The 16,845-nt window shown below is 43.2% G+C and overlaps 1 protein-coding gene across 2 annotated transcripts in view; it reads left to right on the forward strand.

Moving 5' to 3' along the window:
- Nucleotides 1-16,845, forward strand: part of CDH6 (cadherin 6) — a 137,910-nt gene that overhangs the window by 56,520 nt on the left and 64,545 nt on the right. For both annotated transcript variants that reach the window (XM_019483351.2, XM_006276324.4), the window contains one exon: nt 13,644-13,997. In XM_019483351.2, the coding sequence (XP_019338896.1) occupies nt 13,770-13,997 (228 nt within the window). In that variant the 5' untranslated portion in view covers nt 13,644-13,769. The remainder of the gene's footprint in view (nt 1-13,643; nt 13,998-16,845) is intronic.

Raw genomic sequence — 16,845 nt, forward strand, 5'->3', positions numbered from 1 at the left:
AACCAATAATTCACTTACTGATTACTAAATCATCTCATAAACGAAGGGTTGCTGGTCTACTGCAACCCCCTCCCCATCACTCAAGAATCACTGTCCTTCTTTCACTTATGTACACATTCAAGACCACTCACATGCTAAGCCTGGAAGATCTCAGGTGCATGCTCAGGATCACTAGGATTAACCTAAAGGACTCCTCATAGTTATATATTACACTTAGCACATATGTTATATTTAGATCATAGTAAACTTTAATATGACTTAGTTTTTTGATCAGTTGCACTATGATTTAAATACAGATTGTAATACCACAGTGAAGTCTTGAAACAGCTCCCCTGCAATCCCAGCTATCAGCCCTGGGATCACACTAAGCTGGTTGAAGGCTCTGGGGCAGTGTGGGAGCTAGGAACAACACTGGTATGGCACAAGAGCTGTTCCTGGGCCCCCACACCACAAGGAAGACAGTTCAGTGCTGGGAGGAGAAAAGCGGGGCGCAAACAGCTTTATTGGGCTCTCCCCTGCCACCTCGCACTGCACCAGAGTCCCTTGATATTACCTCTGTGGAGCAGGCTGACATTGGCTCAGCACATATTAGGTAATATGATATGTATATACTCTTCACTGGAGAAGACCTAACATTACTGTGCTACGATGGCACTTAGCACATTTTACTGCTTGAATGCTCGGACACTAGCTGTATAAGTGTATGTCCTAAGTGTAACATGTAACAATACTCATAGGCTAGGGACAGACATTCAAAAAGCGTGAGCCTGAATTGATTCAGCCTTTGCAGGTTAATCTAACCTGCAGAGAGTGAACTGGCTTGCAAGTGGATAGATGTTCGGCACATGCCTGCAGTGGCTCAAGCCAGAAGCCCAGGGCCGCTACAGCAGCCCTCCCTTTCACAGAGAAGCTGAGCTGAGGACAGGGGGCATGGCGAGGCACCATCAGGCCCACCCCAGTGGCTCCCTGACAGCCAGGAGCAATTCGGGCACACAGGGCTGGTCGGCCCCAGAGGGGAACTCTTCCCTCTTCTCCCTCTCTTCCACTCCCACGGGGCTGGGAGGGAGGCCCTGTTCAGTGCTGGGGGGGGGATCTTCTCCCTCCTCCTCTGCCCCTGCAGTGGGGTGGGGAAGGGGGACTCTGTGAGGCTGCGTGGCCCCAGAGGAGGACTCTTCCCCTGCTTCTCACCCAATGCTGTGGGATGGGGAAGGGGGGCTCTATGGGATGCTGCCCAGCCCCAGAGGGGGACTCTTCCTCCCACTCCTCCCCCCTCAGGGCAGGGGGAGGCTTCGTTCCATGCAGAGTGGAACTCTTCCCCCTCATCCTCCTCCACCTAGAGGAGCAGTGAGAATGCAGGGTGTGGGGGGGTGTGGGAGGGTGGGAGGTGTAGGGACCCCCGAAACACTCCCCCCATGGCATGCATGCAGCAGACAGGGAGGTCAGGGTGCTCATGCCTGGCACAAGCGTGGTTCTGGCAAGTGCTGCACGGGGAGAGGGAGTGGAGCCTGCCTTATCCCTGCAGCTCTGCTCCCTGAACCTGAGCCTGTGGCTCCAGCCCCACACTGGAGCCAGCTACTTCCCCCTTTTTCCACTGTGCAGGTCCCAGCACTGCACCAGGAGCAGAGGGAGCTCCGGCCCCTGCTTCCCCACAGAGTCCAGCACGGGGCTTCCCCGCTGTGAGTGTGGAGCTGCAGGTACAGCGTGGAGCCACAATAGAGGCAGCCAGCACTGCACTGGGGGTGAGGAGCACAGCAGCATGCAGCCTGCCTGGCTGCTTCTATACCCACGGCTCCATGCTGTGCCTGCAGCTCTGCACTCACAGAGGGGAAGCCCAGTGCTGGACTCTGTGGGGAAGCAAGGAGTGGGGCTCCTTCCACTCCCAGCACAATACTGGGACCTAGACAGTGGGAAGCGAGGGAAGCTGCTGGCTCCAGTGCAGGGCTGGAGCTGCAGGCTCAGGCTCAAGGAGCAGAACCACAGGGATAAGACAGGCTCCACTCCCTCCCCTGGTGCAGTGCTTGCCAGAGCTGTGCCTGCACTGGGCATTAGCATCCTGACCTCCCTGTCTTTTGCTGCTGCCAGGCAGCGGGGGCTGCATGCCATGTGGGGAGTGTGCAGGGGTCCCTACACCCACCACCCTCCCCCCACACCCCCATATCCTGCCCAGCTGAGCTCTGCATTTCCTCCCCCCAGAGGGGCAGCGGGAAAGGAAGGGGAAGAGTTGCCCCCAGCACAGAACAGCCTCCCCCTGCTCCCCTGCCTCTGCTCTGGGGCTGGACAGCATTGCATGGGGAGCATTGCAGTCCTGCAGGGGCAGGGGGGAAAGGGGAGGAGGAGGAGGAAGAGTCCCCATCCAATGCCTCACAGAGTCCCCCTCCCCACCCTGGGAGGAGGAGGCAGAGGAGGAGGGGGAAGAGTTCCCCCCAGCATGGAACAGAGTCCTCCTCTCCACCCTGCAGGACAACCAACCCAGTATGTCCCCATTAAGGTGAAGGGGGCAGGAAGAAGGGCTAATTCTTCCCTCCGTCACTTCCCTGCTGGCCCCAGCTGCGGTAGGGAAACAGAGGAAGGAGGGAAGAATTAACTCCCTCCCTGCCCACTTTGCCTTAACAGGGCCATACCAGCCAGTGTCTCTGCTAGGGCCTGTCCTGCTTCGGTTAGAGAGCAGAGGGGTGGGGTCAGCCATGCAGCTGGAGCAGAGTGCCCTGCCCAGCCCAGAGAGCATGCTGGGATGCTGGGAGTTTCTAGTTTATCTTAAACCAGCAAGGTGTCTGGGGCAGACAATGCATAAACTGGTTTGAGCCAAATCAGTTAAGTCTGATTTTATCAGTCTACATTCAACCAGGTTTATGTCAAACCGGTTTTGGCCATTTTGAAACTGGTTTATGTGCACTGAATGTCTGTTTTGTTACAGGTTTAAACCAGTTTCTGATCACTTAATCCAGTGTATGTGTAATGTCTGTTGCCAGCCATAGAGACAAGGGCCCCTAATATCAGGTAGAGGCTAGAAGTGTCATGTTGCTAGTGCATTCATTCATTTTCATTGCCATTGTGGGCTTTTTTTCCTACTAAATGAAATGAATAAAAAAAGTATTGAAAGATACTGTGATCAGCCACTTGTGGCTGCACTTCATGTGCCTGATGTCTTGAGAATGTACCTGTAGTTTAAAAACATAAGTCTTTTGGTTTGAATGCTCTCTTGGCCTGTTCCATTTTATGATTTCAGTGTGTATTTATAAAAACAAGCACTGTAACATACTGATTTATATTACAAGTATATCAGAAAATAGGTGAATATTGAAAAGATGAAACTTTCATTGGGGTATCTTGTTTCTAAAAAAATGCAATTTCCTTGTTTGTGGTTGTTATTCACAAAGGACTATTTCACAGAGAGTGAAGGGAAAAGGCATTTCAGTTTCAGAGCTGTAAAAGCTAATTCACACTTGAGAAAATTATTAGATAGAAATGTTCAGATCTAACTGCTATAAAAGGCACAATTGTAAAGTAGGCTCAAATTCAGCAAGTACCATTTAAGTTCCAGTCAATTATGGACAAGTTTGCAATGCATGAGCTCCTGAGCAACCAAAACTTAGCTATTACTCAAGCTATACAACAAAGAATTCTTTAATCCATATGAAAACAGTATGTTTGACAACTCCCATTTTTTTTAAGGATAGCTACAATCCCTTCATTTTTCTAATGCAGTTACTGCCACTTTACCTCTCAGGAAAAGGTAGAATTGCTGCGGCCTTTTCCGTCTATCCTTTTTTTTTTTGGTACAAATGGGTCATTTGCTCATGTGTGTTTTGTGTATATGCCCCTGTGGACAATCTCTGTGATTTTTCTATATATTTGCATGTCATGCAATCTGTGATTAGTTAGAATTCTGATCACTTACAGCAGTGTGCTTTCCCTATGGATCTGTATCAAGGTAAAATCAGAGGAAATATAGGGGCTGATATCTTTGCTTGGCATGTGTCATTGAAAATAAGTTTATAATTGAAATTCTGATCCATAGGATTTTTCTGGATTTATAGACATAGGTTATATTTAACCTCTGATTATGAGAAGTGTAGGTGGATTTTCCACCATCAAGCACTCAGAAGGAATCCCAGTTTTGCAAATTGCCTGGTAAAATGAACACTAAATTAGTGTTGGCTGGGAAAGGGTTCTGGCTAGGGCATTTCAGAGATGTGCTTAATTCAGCATATCACTAGCACAACCTTCCATCAAACATCTTCTATAAACCTAAGATATGCATTAAACCTGCCCCTGTAGAACTGCATTTTTCTGTTTTCTCTAAGGGATTCATTATTACTGATGTATGAGAACAATATCACCAATTCTTATATCAGCACATTATACCAAGTCTGCTACTGGGGGAACACATATCAATATACAACAACATTTATATATAAGGATATAACTATATATATGTGTGTGTGTGTGTGTGTGTGTGTGTGTGTGTGTGTGTGTATAAACACATATATATAATACTTATAGGCGTGTGTGTGTGTGTGCATGTGCATACACACATACATACTAGGGCTGTGTGACGCTTCGGTCACTGATTCGATTCGATGGAGATTTGGCCCAATTCAGTGGCTGAGTATCTGAATCCAAATCAAATCAGGAGACCCTTTAATCTTTCCAAATTGAATCAGAACTCTCGGAATCAATTTGGAGAGATTCAGAAAGATTTGATGATTTGAACATAGACACAGCTTGAAATTTTTTTTCTAGATATCTCAAGGAACCAGGCGTCTTGTGAATGCTGAGATGTTGGGGCGGATGGAGTGTCCCACAGGAATGTGTGTGTGTGTGGGGGGGGTCCCCAGCATGCTCGGCAATGAACCTGGAAGTGGACCAGAAGCACTTTTGGTCCACTTCTGGGTCTGCTTGGGAGCACATGGGGGACCCCCCTTACCCCATGGCTCTGAGACTGATACCTCCTGGGAATGGGGGACACCCTGGGTCCCACTGCCGCCGATTGCTGAACAGGGGGCTGGGGAAGGGGGGGGTCCCTCGCACACTCAGCAACAGACCCAGAAATGGACTGGAAATACTTCCAGATCCGCCGATGAGTGCGCAGCCCCCCCTTCCTCCCCCCCACTAATGTTCCTGTGGGAAGCTCCATCCACCCCACCATTGCAACATTCACAAGCCGCACCTGGTATCTCAAGGTATGTAAAAAAACATTAAAAGCTGTACCTATGGCTGAATCACTGATTCTCTAGATCAGCATCAAATCTTCAGATTCAGATTTGGCTCAATCGAATTGGGACAGTGATCCGACGCAACGAATTGAGTCACTGTCCCCGATTCAGGCTGAATCCAAATCAAATACAGCCCGTTTCACACACCCCTAATACATACATACATACATACATACATGCACACACACAAATATATAGGCTAAGTAACCTAGAGCATTTCTGTTTCAGTAGAATGAGCTGAAGTCAATTTGGTGGATTTTATAGGCTTTGTTTTCTGTGGCAGAAGTAGTCAAATTTTAAGTTATTCAACAGTCATAGTTGACAAACATCCGTGTGTGTGTGTGTGTGTGTGTGTGTGTGTGTGTAAAACATGTGTAACAGGTATGTGGGTATGTATGTGTGTGCATATATATTGATATAGATATATATACACCACATGGATGTTTGTCAGCTGTGATTGTTGAGTTACATAACATTAGATTATTTCCTAAAAAGAAAACACAGAAATGAATCTGTTAACTCAAATTATATATTCTATAAAATGTTATGTGTATATGTGTGTGCATGCACACACACAATTTAATGGAATATAGAATGGAATATAGTGAAAAAATTAATGGATGCCTTTATTTCCAGTCTACATTATTCCTACAGTGTGTTATCAATTTGCTATGGTCTGTTCCACAGTTTAGACCCACATTGCACCATGTGAGGTATTCTGCCAATTTTCTTTTCACATTTTGAGAACAGACCAGTCATTGGGAATACAAATAAGATTAATCATTAATATGTATTAATTAATTTTTATCATAGATTGAAGTGTATAACCTCTATTCCGGAATAAGAGGAGGAAACTGGTTGTCATTTGAAATAAGGAAGTGCAACTGCTCTAAGGCTCTCTCCGCTAAAATGGTTTATGCTTAGAATCATTGGGAGCCTATACTTGTTCTTGAGACTGGGGGCTGGGGGAGGGGCATTTTAATTAGAGTGGTTCCTGAGAGCTTCTCTAATTAAAATGCCTCAGTATCATATGTATTAAGCCTGCACATGTAAAATAAGGCTGCAGGACACTTTAACTAAAGCTCACCAACTGAGCCTGCAGGGGCTCATACACATGGCAATGTGGCAATGCTAAAGCATTCTAATTAGAACACAGAGCAGACTCAACTAATCCAATTAGAATGTGTCTGAGCATGAATATAGGTACCCATTATGGACATCAGTGCTAAAATGGATCCAAAAAACATACAGAGGATTTGTTGGAATACGTGATCAGGAATCCCAAGGTCAGCACACACACCTATCTATGAATAGGGTGACTGCTGTCTCCAGAAATTTAGAAATGCAGATGTTACTAATGTTGTTAAAGATTTCATCTGTCCTGATTTATGAAAGAAGTTGAGATTTTCAGGAAAAATTACAAAATCTGTGGGCCCCCATACCACAGGTGGTAAGGCTCTTCTGACATGCTGTAACTACATTGCATCGAAGCAGACTCGGTTGAGTCTGCCCTAGCATGACAATTATCATGCTTCAGCAGACTACAGTGTCACATGTACCAGTGTCCTCTACTGCTCCAGGAGTGGTGCAGGGCAGGGGCATTCAATGAGCTCTAGGTAAAGCACCCCTGCTGCCATTTTTCAGTGTGGGGACACTAATATACATAACACTCCAGGTGCTTTAATTAGAGTGGCTTTTAGAGCTGCTCTAATTAAAGCATCTCCCCACCCACCAATCCCAGAGCACATGTATAAATGACCTGTATTCCCATTGAATTGTAGAAAATTTGTCAAGGAACTATAAAGGAGAAATCATTGGTAGGAACCATTGAGAGCACTGTGGATTAACATTACAAACATGCCATCATTGAAATCTGAATTATGATAAGGGAAACAAAGTCAAAATTTCATCAACCCACACATTTCTGAGAGACATCTGTACATGTATGCATATGTTGGGAGAGAAGTATGGAACGTGGAAAGTTAATGCTTAAGCTGAAAGGATCTGGGATGAGGTAACACTGAACAGCTGTGTAACCCGGGCGGTACTCCAAGATGTAACCCCTCTCCAATTGAAGGGATCAGAGCAGGTGCATGAGCACTGTGGGAGATGTAAGGACCCTCCTTCCCTATCAAGCAATGGGGGACTTACTAAAAAGGTACATGTTTGAGAGAAACTGTGGTGGGAACATAACATATATAAACCAGGGGGCACAGGGGACACTACAATATGTCGTGGGGATGGGATTCAGCAAAGGTTAGGCATTCACATTCGTAGCCATATTCATTACAGGTTTAACAAAATATAAAAATGCAAACAACACAACAAACAATACTGATTGACAAAATGTAAAATGCACAAAATACAAAACACCAAATAACAAAAGATATAGGGCATAGGTACCCGGAGGGGGAAAACACAGTGACCTTCTCCACTCCAATAAGAATTATTCTCCTGTCAATTCACTCACCCCAGCCAAGACTTGAACTCAGGTCTCCCACATGGCAGGGAACAACTCTACTATGCAGCCACCACTTCTGGCCCTAGTCCTGGGTGCTGGGGCTTTTGACCTTCTGGAATCCCCTTACATGCCTCACATTAAGCTGCCCTACCTCTTGCTGGAGAAACTGGAAGCAGAGCTGGGAGCCTCTTGGGTCACTGCATAGCTTTCTGCTGGAGCTAGGGGGGGAACCTCTCCTGCTGGCTGCAGCCTCTTGCTGGGGATCCTGGAGCCCACCAGGGAACCTCTCCTGCTGGCCATGCTGTGCTGCCTGCGGGTCCTGCTCTTTTAGGCTCTTCTGGGGCAACTGCTTCCACCTTGATGGCCCAGCTCTTGCAATTCTTTGAAACTCCTTCCTCATTGTCCCTCACAGGTCTCCTCTGAGTCTGCTGTGCTGCCCCTTTTATCCCCCTCCAGGTGACCCGAGGGGCCAATCAGGGGCCATGGAAGGTGTCTCTCTGGGGCCTGATTGGTGAGGAAAGGGAATCCCAAGCCCTCCAATCATCTTTTACCCTTTCAAAACCCCTGAGCCAAATCACTACCAGCCAACCCATCACAAATGCATCCTCCTCCAAGGGTCCTTTGTACAGGTGGTGGGCACTAGCAAGATACAATTAAAGGAAAGGAACTTAGGGAGGAGAAGAATCCCTCCCCACCATGGCTGATTCAGTGAGAACTTCCCTTACTGTTTCAGTCAATTTTAACTGGAAATAACAAAACAACAACATAGATGTAAATAACCCTTGGGTCAAAATGTGAACGGAGCTTTTATCCGAAGAACTAGTCTGAACTGAGAATCCATCTCCAAATCAGGTCTCCCTAATTAATACCAATGACTCCTATGCAGGTGTTTTGTTTTATGAAGTGATAGCTCAATTAATTAAGTACTTACCAGGGAGTCTGTAAATCTTTAGGTAGCTTTAAGACATGATCTATGTATTTCAGGGTCAGCATGAGAATTTTGCTGTGCATGAAAAGGTTAGTTATGAAAAGCAGTACCTGGGAACTAATTTTGAATTAACCTGATATTTTTAATAATTACATGATTGTCTAAAGTAATGATCCTGTAAATGCTTATTCATGTGCTTAACTTTAAGCCTGTGAGTCATCTCACAGGAGATTGCACTGTGTCTGCAGTAATACTTAATTTGTAGAAGAATTATCCTATCAAAAGATTGCAGAACATAGAGACATAAGTTGCTTAGACTCCCATGAAAGTCCCGGCTTTGCTATACATTTGGACTGAAAGACCCAATCTAGTTGTTTAATATAGTCAGACAATGCACAGAAAAAATAGCTTTTTTACTGTTGCTACTTAGAGGACGGTTCTACCACTAGGCAGATGATGGTTGAAAAACAGCATGGAGTGTCCACAAGAGGGTGAGCTTATTGGCATGTCCTAAGCCCCACACTTAAGCTCTACTACATAACGGGCACATCTACACAAGATGCTGACTGTGCAGTAGCTGAATAATACTGCGCAGTAGTGCATCACAGAACCAACAGTGCTAATATTCTCCTGTACAGCATTATTAGGCTACTGCTTGTCAGGGCACAGCTTAGAGGTTGAGTGCCTCGGCACAGTGGAACTTTCTAGCACAAGGCACGGTGAGATTTTGTACGAGGAAATTTCTCGGCATGGTGGAGAACCTCGGCGTGGAAAGGTTCCCGCCACTCATATGCAAATTCACACGTTACTTTTGGCCGGTTCTAAATTATTCCTAAGTGGCGACTAGCAGTTGGCTCGCTAGCCGTATAAAAGGTTGGAGCAGTTTCTGCCCAAGTTGGAGAACTCCGCACCCATCTCGGAGTGAGCGTGGCGGACTGATCAACCGCTGACGACTCCCTGTCGCCGACCAACCCCGACGTACCCCTGTGTCCTGCATGCTCGTATCAAAGATATATCGTCGAATAAGAGCTCCTCGGTTAAACTGTAACTGAAGTCTGAAGTTTAAAGTTAACTTTCTTCCTATGCTGTACATCTCGACAGTGTAAGTAAAGCCATCTTTGTTTGAACCAGTACGCGTTTGTGCCTAATTCTACTCCAGCGGTCGAAAGTACCCATCTGTACGTGCCGGGTTTGTGGCCACAACCCAGCCGACCCTTTCCCGGATCCCCCTCGGCCCCCACACTGCTCAGTAGTATCACTTAAAAGGTGTTTGCCGGCAGTACTGTGTAGTAACTCTGGTTACTGTGCATTTATTTAGTACTTGATTATACAAGCACTAAATAAATGCACAGTAACCACTACTGCACAGTAGTGTCTCGTGTAGACGCTCCCAGAATGGAGGGCACATGGAGCAGATGTGGCATGCTTCATTGTGGCACTCCCTGCTGGTGTCCATGAAGTGTTGACAGTCCCCAAATGGGTTATCATTTTTGTTTATTTTGCATTATTTTGAAAAATGAAGGAAGAAAATGTTTCTTAAAAAAATTAAGAAAAAAGGGTCCCAGGACGTATATTTTCCATGAAGTTCCTGCTCCTGGCTTCCATTTTTTCCTCAGAAGAAAGAACATAGAGCATATGGTTTCCATGAGAAAAGATCAGAAGAGTGAGACTCATACTGGAACATGAAGCATTTGAACTGAGACACAAAATGGCAGTTGCCTCACAACTGCAGGCAGGGAGATTGATCTTTATATAAAGGTTCATCATAGAAAATACAAAACTGTCACATCTTACTTCAGTGTATGCCCAGGTAAATCACTATGACCTCATTTATTAGGGAACATCAATACTGGACAACCTCTAAACTGGCAGATCTAAAGAGCAAATATCTAGATGATATTGGTATGCAAATTATACTGTACTTAAATGCCTGGTTTTGGCTTTTGAGTGCCAGATTTGTAAAGGAAATGCTGAGCATTAGGAGATGCTGTTAAAAATGACTGAAGTCATCAGGAACTTATATACAAGATAGAAAGAGAGAGAGAGAGAGAGTGAGATAATACATATATACCTACATACATAATTTGTTTCAGGATCATTCTCTTAGTGCAGCATTTTGAGCATATCTCTGCTGGGGAAAATAAAAAACTGTATTTCACAGCTGTGATATCATTCTCACAAGTGATATTTCAACAAAAGCTGCAATAAAACCTCTCCCATGACATCAGAACTGTGAAATATTGCTGACTTCAAGTGCTGAAGACTCCCTCTCAGGAATAATTGTTTCCTGGCAATTGACATTTAGAGGACTGATCCTTTAAATGGCTGGTGCAGGCCTCATTTATGTTATTCTGCTCTCGACAGAGCTGCTGAGAAAGTGTTATGTACAGAAAAATGGATATAATGCCCCTTTGCAGGATTTGTGCAAGGGGTAATGAAAAGAATGATGGGGATGCCTGTAACAGGATGATTTCCACTCCTTCGTACCCCAATGACCCAGCCAGACTGCACTAACAACAGAATAATGAATCTGTTCATATGCTCTGCTCCATACCTCAGACCCATCCTCCCCAGTAAGGGGAACCATGTGCACACAACCAGAACTAACTCATCACCAGTCTTTTCACAGCTGCACTCAGAGCAAATATCATGACAAGCATGCTGTTAAATGGCAGCTTGCCAGAGCTGTGAGCAGCCATGGCACTAATTAACTCACCTGTGCAGTTTGCAAGCACGCTCCAAAGCTGACTATCAGGAAGATGCCTAAGAATAAAATGAAAGTTGAAAATATGATGTGAGATGGATTCTTCTATTTTATGTAACACCAGAGGGAGCATACCTCCCCGCTATTTCTTATGCTCCCTGACTTTACCTCCATTCAGTGGGACTTCTTTTATTTCTGTTGTAGAAAGGGTACATGTAGCCAGTGGCTCTTTTCTCTTACTGCTACGGCTGTATGTTTTAGGGCCCAAATTTTTTACCAGCCTAAACAGACACACCTTACATGATCTGTGTAGCCAAACTGTTCCTGTTTGTGGAAGCCCTATTAATGATCATTAGAACTAGAGGTTCTTGGTTGTAGCTGTAGTGGTCTACGGACATAGGCAGACAAAGTTCCTTGGGTAAATGTGGTGTCTTTTACGAGACCCACTATATAGCGGGGAAAAATTGTTCTTCACAAGCTTTTGAGCATGAACATCCTTCTTCAGGCAATTAGAACCAGGTGCATTAATTCTCCAGGCATCAACTCTGTCTCTCAGAATTCAATATTCCCTCTTCACTCTTTCTGTTAAAAATTGAATAGTACAACACCATTTTTTTAACAGGTTAACTTTGTATTTTACCTTGCAAAGCAGTAAAAGGATATTATTTTAACAACCCTGTTCCATTACCAACTCTTCATCTAAAAGTATCAACTGGTATTTCTTTATAGAAAATGATTTAGTGAAAAGAAATGTAAGAGCCTTGGGATTATTTTATACAATTTACTGCTAAGAACAGTGACATGCTGAGAACAGTTGCTAAAGCCAGGCATGGTTTATGTTTAACTCCATCACTGAATCTCAAGGGCTAAACGCTACTTGACCTACACCTCTGAAAACTCAAAGACTTTAATTCAGGGCACAAATTGGCTTTTGGAGTAGATACTGTTTTAATACAACTTCACAAAAGGTTTAGCACAAAACAAAAACAGAGTCTCTCAGAAAAAAACGATAGTTTGGAATCTAGATTCAGCAACATTAATTGTTCCTCAGACTGTTAATGCAAAACCAGGGAAAACTCAAACCATTTCCTCTACATCCCTTTTTAAGTTATGAATATGTTTGGACTGATTCTGGCAATTACCATACTCTGTGAACAATATTTTTTCAGTTTATGGAAATTTTTGTGAACTGATCTTTACTTCTTTTGGTATATTGAATATTCTTATTCACTTGCCATATATTATTCACTCTACATGGTTGCTCTCTCAAGTTACATGATTTCATGTCTGCTCCTTGACTGGATGCCCAAATCTTATATTTTTTGTTAAATAAGATAATTCCAAATAACATGCGTTTATTGTAGGTTGGGTTTGGGGTTTGTTTGTTTTTTGGACAAATAATTATTCATGCTGAAATTCATGAAACTTCAAGGTTTGTGATCATGTTCATGAATACTCAGCAGGTATCCAAATGCTGAATAATAAGAGATGAATCAAAGAATTGCTAATGAGACCCCACAAATCACAGTGAAGTAGCTCAGTACTTTTATCCATGAGAATACCCACATATATATTTATTTAACTGTTTAACTAGCTGTAAAAAGCAAAAATGAAATGTGCACAGTAGGAATCTTGGTAAATTAAAATCTGTAGATAACCCCCTGTAGAATAAAACTGCAGCATATCAGGCAGTCTTAGTGCTCAGGATATATTGACAACTGCATCAATATACCCAGATATTTCACAAATCCTTTCATATGTACTGGTGACCTGGGATAGAATCATGGCCCAAATAAAATGAACACCAAAACTCCTATTGACTTTAGTGGGTAATGTCACACCAGTACAGCAATGCTGTCTTATTCAATATCACACCAATACACAAACAGTATCTTATTCGAGTTTTTCAGTTATATCCATCACATCATATTTTTGTTAGGTTCATTATGTGATGGCACTAGCAGCCTTTGCATGTAGTAATGTGACCCATCTAAGACCACCAAACTCATGTAAACTAATAAGTTGAACCCTGCCTTCCAGGAATTAAAAACATAATGAAGTAAGCGCATCATTTTGGGCTACCAAGATAGTGACTCAAATGAGCATTTTTAAGTAGTAGAAGAAAGAGAAAAAGTAAATAGCAGAACTACTTCCCCCTATTCAACAGAGAAATCACATTCAGTTTATCTGGGGGACCACATGGAGCATTTTAAACCTGAGAGCAGCCTAGCTCTTCGACACTTACAACTGCTCTTCTTCCTTTTGGGTTTATTTGCTGTAACACTGAATAAGTATTTCAGACAGTGCTTGATATATTGCCATTTTTCCTTGCAGGGATTCTTTGAGATTGCAAAGAACATTAAAAACATAAGAAGGAATGAGGCAGGATCCTGTACAGTAAAGTAGATCTCTTTAAGGACAAGAAAGAAATCATTGCTTGGACCTTTTTCTGCTGTCATAATGAGAACTTACCATTGCTTCTGGTTGCTGCTTTGGATTGGGCAGCACCATCAAAGTTCCTCAACTCCATTATCCAAAAGGACTAGTGGCTTCCCAGTAAAGGAAAAGGTCTTGGAAGTGTCTGGAAATAACAGGAAGGAGCTTAATCGTTCCAAAAGGAGCTGGATGTGGAATCAGTTCTTTCTCTTGGAAGAATACACAGGATCTGACTATCAGTACGTTGGCAAGGTAGGATTCCTTTACACACATCTATGTTCTTATTTGAAAAAAGATTTAGGAAGCCCATTTTAATGAATGTGCAGGACTTGCGTATTGTCCAAATTTAGGAACTGCTTCTTGTCTGATCAGCTTGTTATGATGAATAGTTAAAGTTGAGAGGACTGCAGAATAAAGCTGTGCTGCAGTAGCAACACAGGGGAATGAAAATGCTCTGATCTGACTAGCATGGTCCACAGACATTTCTTTGTGTTTATTTTAAAGCTTTTGATCTGATCATTGTCTCAAAATCAGAAACATGATCCAGTAGGAAATTCTGGATCACCTGATGTAATATGTTGCCTGATGTAATATAGCATCTCATCACTGACTTCACTGGAATTATTGCAATTTAGACCAGATGAGAATTTGACCTAAAAGGTTTTAACAAAATATACATCTACAATCTATGTGAAGTGATACATTCCCCTTTTTGGAATTAGCCAACACCCAAATTATAAAGAAAGAAGCTCAACATAGAGGTTCAGAGATCATTTTGACAAGAGTTAATTCTCTAATATAGCATAGTATATATAGCTAGTATATTACTAGCATATAGTAATATAGCATCTCATCACTGACTTTACTGGAAGTATTGCAATTTAGACCAGATGAGAATTTGACCTAAAAGGTTTTAACAAAATACTCTGCCTGCCAAAAAGTAACTATTTCACTGCTCATTTTCCACTTCAGCTTGTCTGCCACTGCTATTTTTAATTATATTTTGGAGAGCTGCTGAAATTTTTGTGTTTTGCTTTGGAACACAAAGTATGTAGGGCACTCAAAAAAGAGCATTTGCCACATTAGAAAGAAGCAAAACAGTTAAAACCTTTTTTTTGTGCTCAAAGCATGATAGCAGTGAGGAAAGCGTCTGTAAAAATCACACCTGCTTCCTGGCTATATCTGCTCCCTTTGTGCTGTAGAGCCACATCTGCTACCTTTATTGAGGCTACGGAGTTAACACAATTATGGAAGAGCCAGAGAGATTTTATGCCACCATAGCCACCATAGCCACCAGTGCCAATAAGATACAAATGCAGAAACTGTACAACTGGTAATGATGTATGAGGCAGAAAGCGCACAGGTGGTTTTCCTATTCAAGATGGAGCTGTGCCTGGTTTACCCTGGCCATTTAGGACTTCTAGACAATGCAGTTGATCATGGTGGCTCGCCACTTGTTCTCCCCCCAGAGCTCTGCCTATTCTCCTCAGAGCTGCTCCCCATGCCTGAGCTGTTCAGTGTCAGGTGGATGTGACAGCCATCTCCCACTGCACTGCAGAAAGGCATGATTCAAGTGAAAGAAGAGCTAGTCTGCTAGCATTAATAGTAAGGCAACCAGGTGGATCAGCATTCATTAAAAGTCCCTTTGGCTCTCTTCTACAGGAGAAAGCCAAAGGCATCAAGTGTTCAGAGAGGAGGTAAAGAGGAGATGAGGTGGAAAGAGAGCGGAGAATGGAGGAAAAACTTAGGGAACAGAGGAATCAAGAGGAGAGAGAACCATAGATGATAAAAGAGGGAATGAAATGGGGGGAAAGGGTTGGGGAAAATGGCTGCCCATAAAGAAAACAAAAACACACTGACATCGATTGAAAACCAGCAGAAAGGGAAGAGTAGCAAAAAGAAAAAGCTAAGAAAATCCTGTCATTTGCCCTGTAAATTCTGACACGGAGTCCACTCAAATCCCAAGGGCCATGGTTGCCCCATGGTAGACTTCAAGTAACAGTCACTGACTTCAAGTGAGACTGATGCATAACCTTCAGGGGGAGAGAAAAGTATGGCAGAATGAGCTTGACGAGTGGCTGTTAAGAAAAAATAATAATAAAGCCTCTTTGGCCTTGTAAACCAAATAAGTTTGATGTGGAGTCATTGAGAGAGAATAAATGTGGAAGACCATAATGTTATTTTTAGAGTTACTTTTCTGTCCATAACTGGCACTTTAATATACTCACTATTGCAAAGCACGAAAGTGACACATGATATATAAATGTCATCGATTCCATGTCCCTGGGCTGTTCACAAGTGGCCTTTCACACATCCTTCAAGTGCCAGAACTGCTCTCCCTCTTGTAATTGAACAATTAGCCAAAAGGCAGTAAAGACCAGCTATTTATTATTTGACACAGTTGAATATTTGAGTGAGACTAAAGCATGGGAATATCTGAAGAATATATAATTTAGGTAACCAAGCAATTTAACTGAACCAGTGGTTTTCAACTTTTTTTTCATTTGTGGCCCCTCAAAAATTCAAGTGAAGGTATGGACCACTTTGGAAATTTTCAATGGAAGTGTGAATTGTAAGTATGGGTATTCATATACTTTTGATTGATCATCATCATCTTTCACAGACTCCTTAGACATAGTCTGCAGACCCCCAGAGGTCTATGGACCACAGGTTGAAAACCTATGAACTAAACAATTACAAATGACTGGTGTGGGCAAATGAGCATAATGAATGTAGACCCTGGCTTTCCTGTCTCTTGGTTGGGTGCTTGAACCTCTCAGCCATCAGGGCATAATTACGGGCAGACCTATATCCTCCTCCTCGTTTTTTGGGGGACACTCTGTCTGTGAAATAGGAGCTACATTAAGAGGATCAGCTAACACTGGAGGATTGAGAAGAAAGAATAGCTTAATTGGTGGAACATCAAAACCATTATAAAAAGAAGGGAGAGTTGTTAACACCTGTGGAATGAAGAGTTTAGAAGGAATCAGATAGATTATAATGAACCAGGACATTAAGTGCTTCCCTCAGTGCTGCCTGAATAGAAGTGCTGCTGCCAGTTGGTTTTAAATGTTGGGTGGACCAGGAATCAAAAGGGGGT

The sequence above is a fragment of the Alligator mississippiensis genome, chromosome 5 (assembly GCF_030867095.1).
Source record: "Alligator mississippiensis isolate rAllMis1 chromosome 5, rAllMis1, whole genome shotgun sequence".
Lineage (NCBI taxonomy): Eukaryota > Metazoa > Chordata > Crocodylia > Alligatoridae > Alligator > Alligator mississippiensis.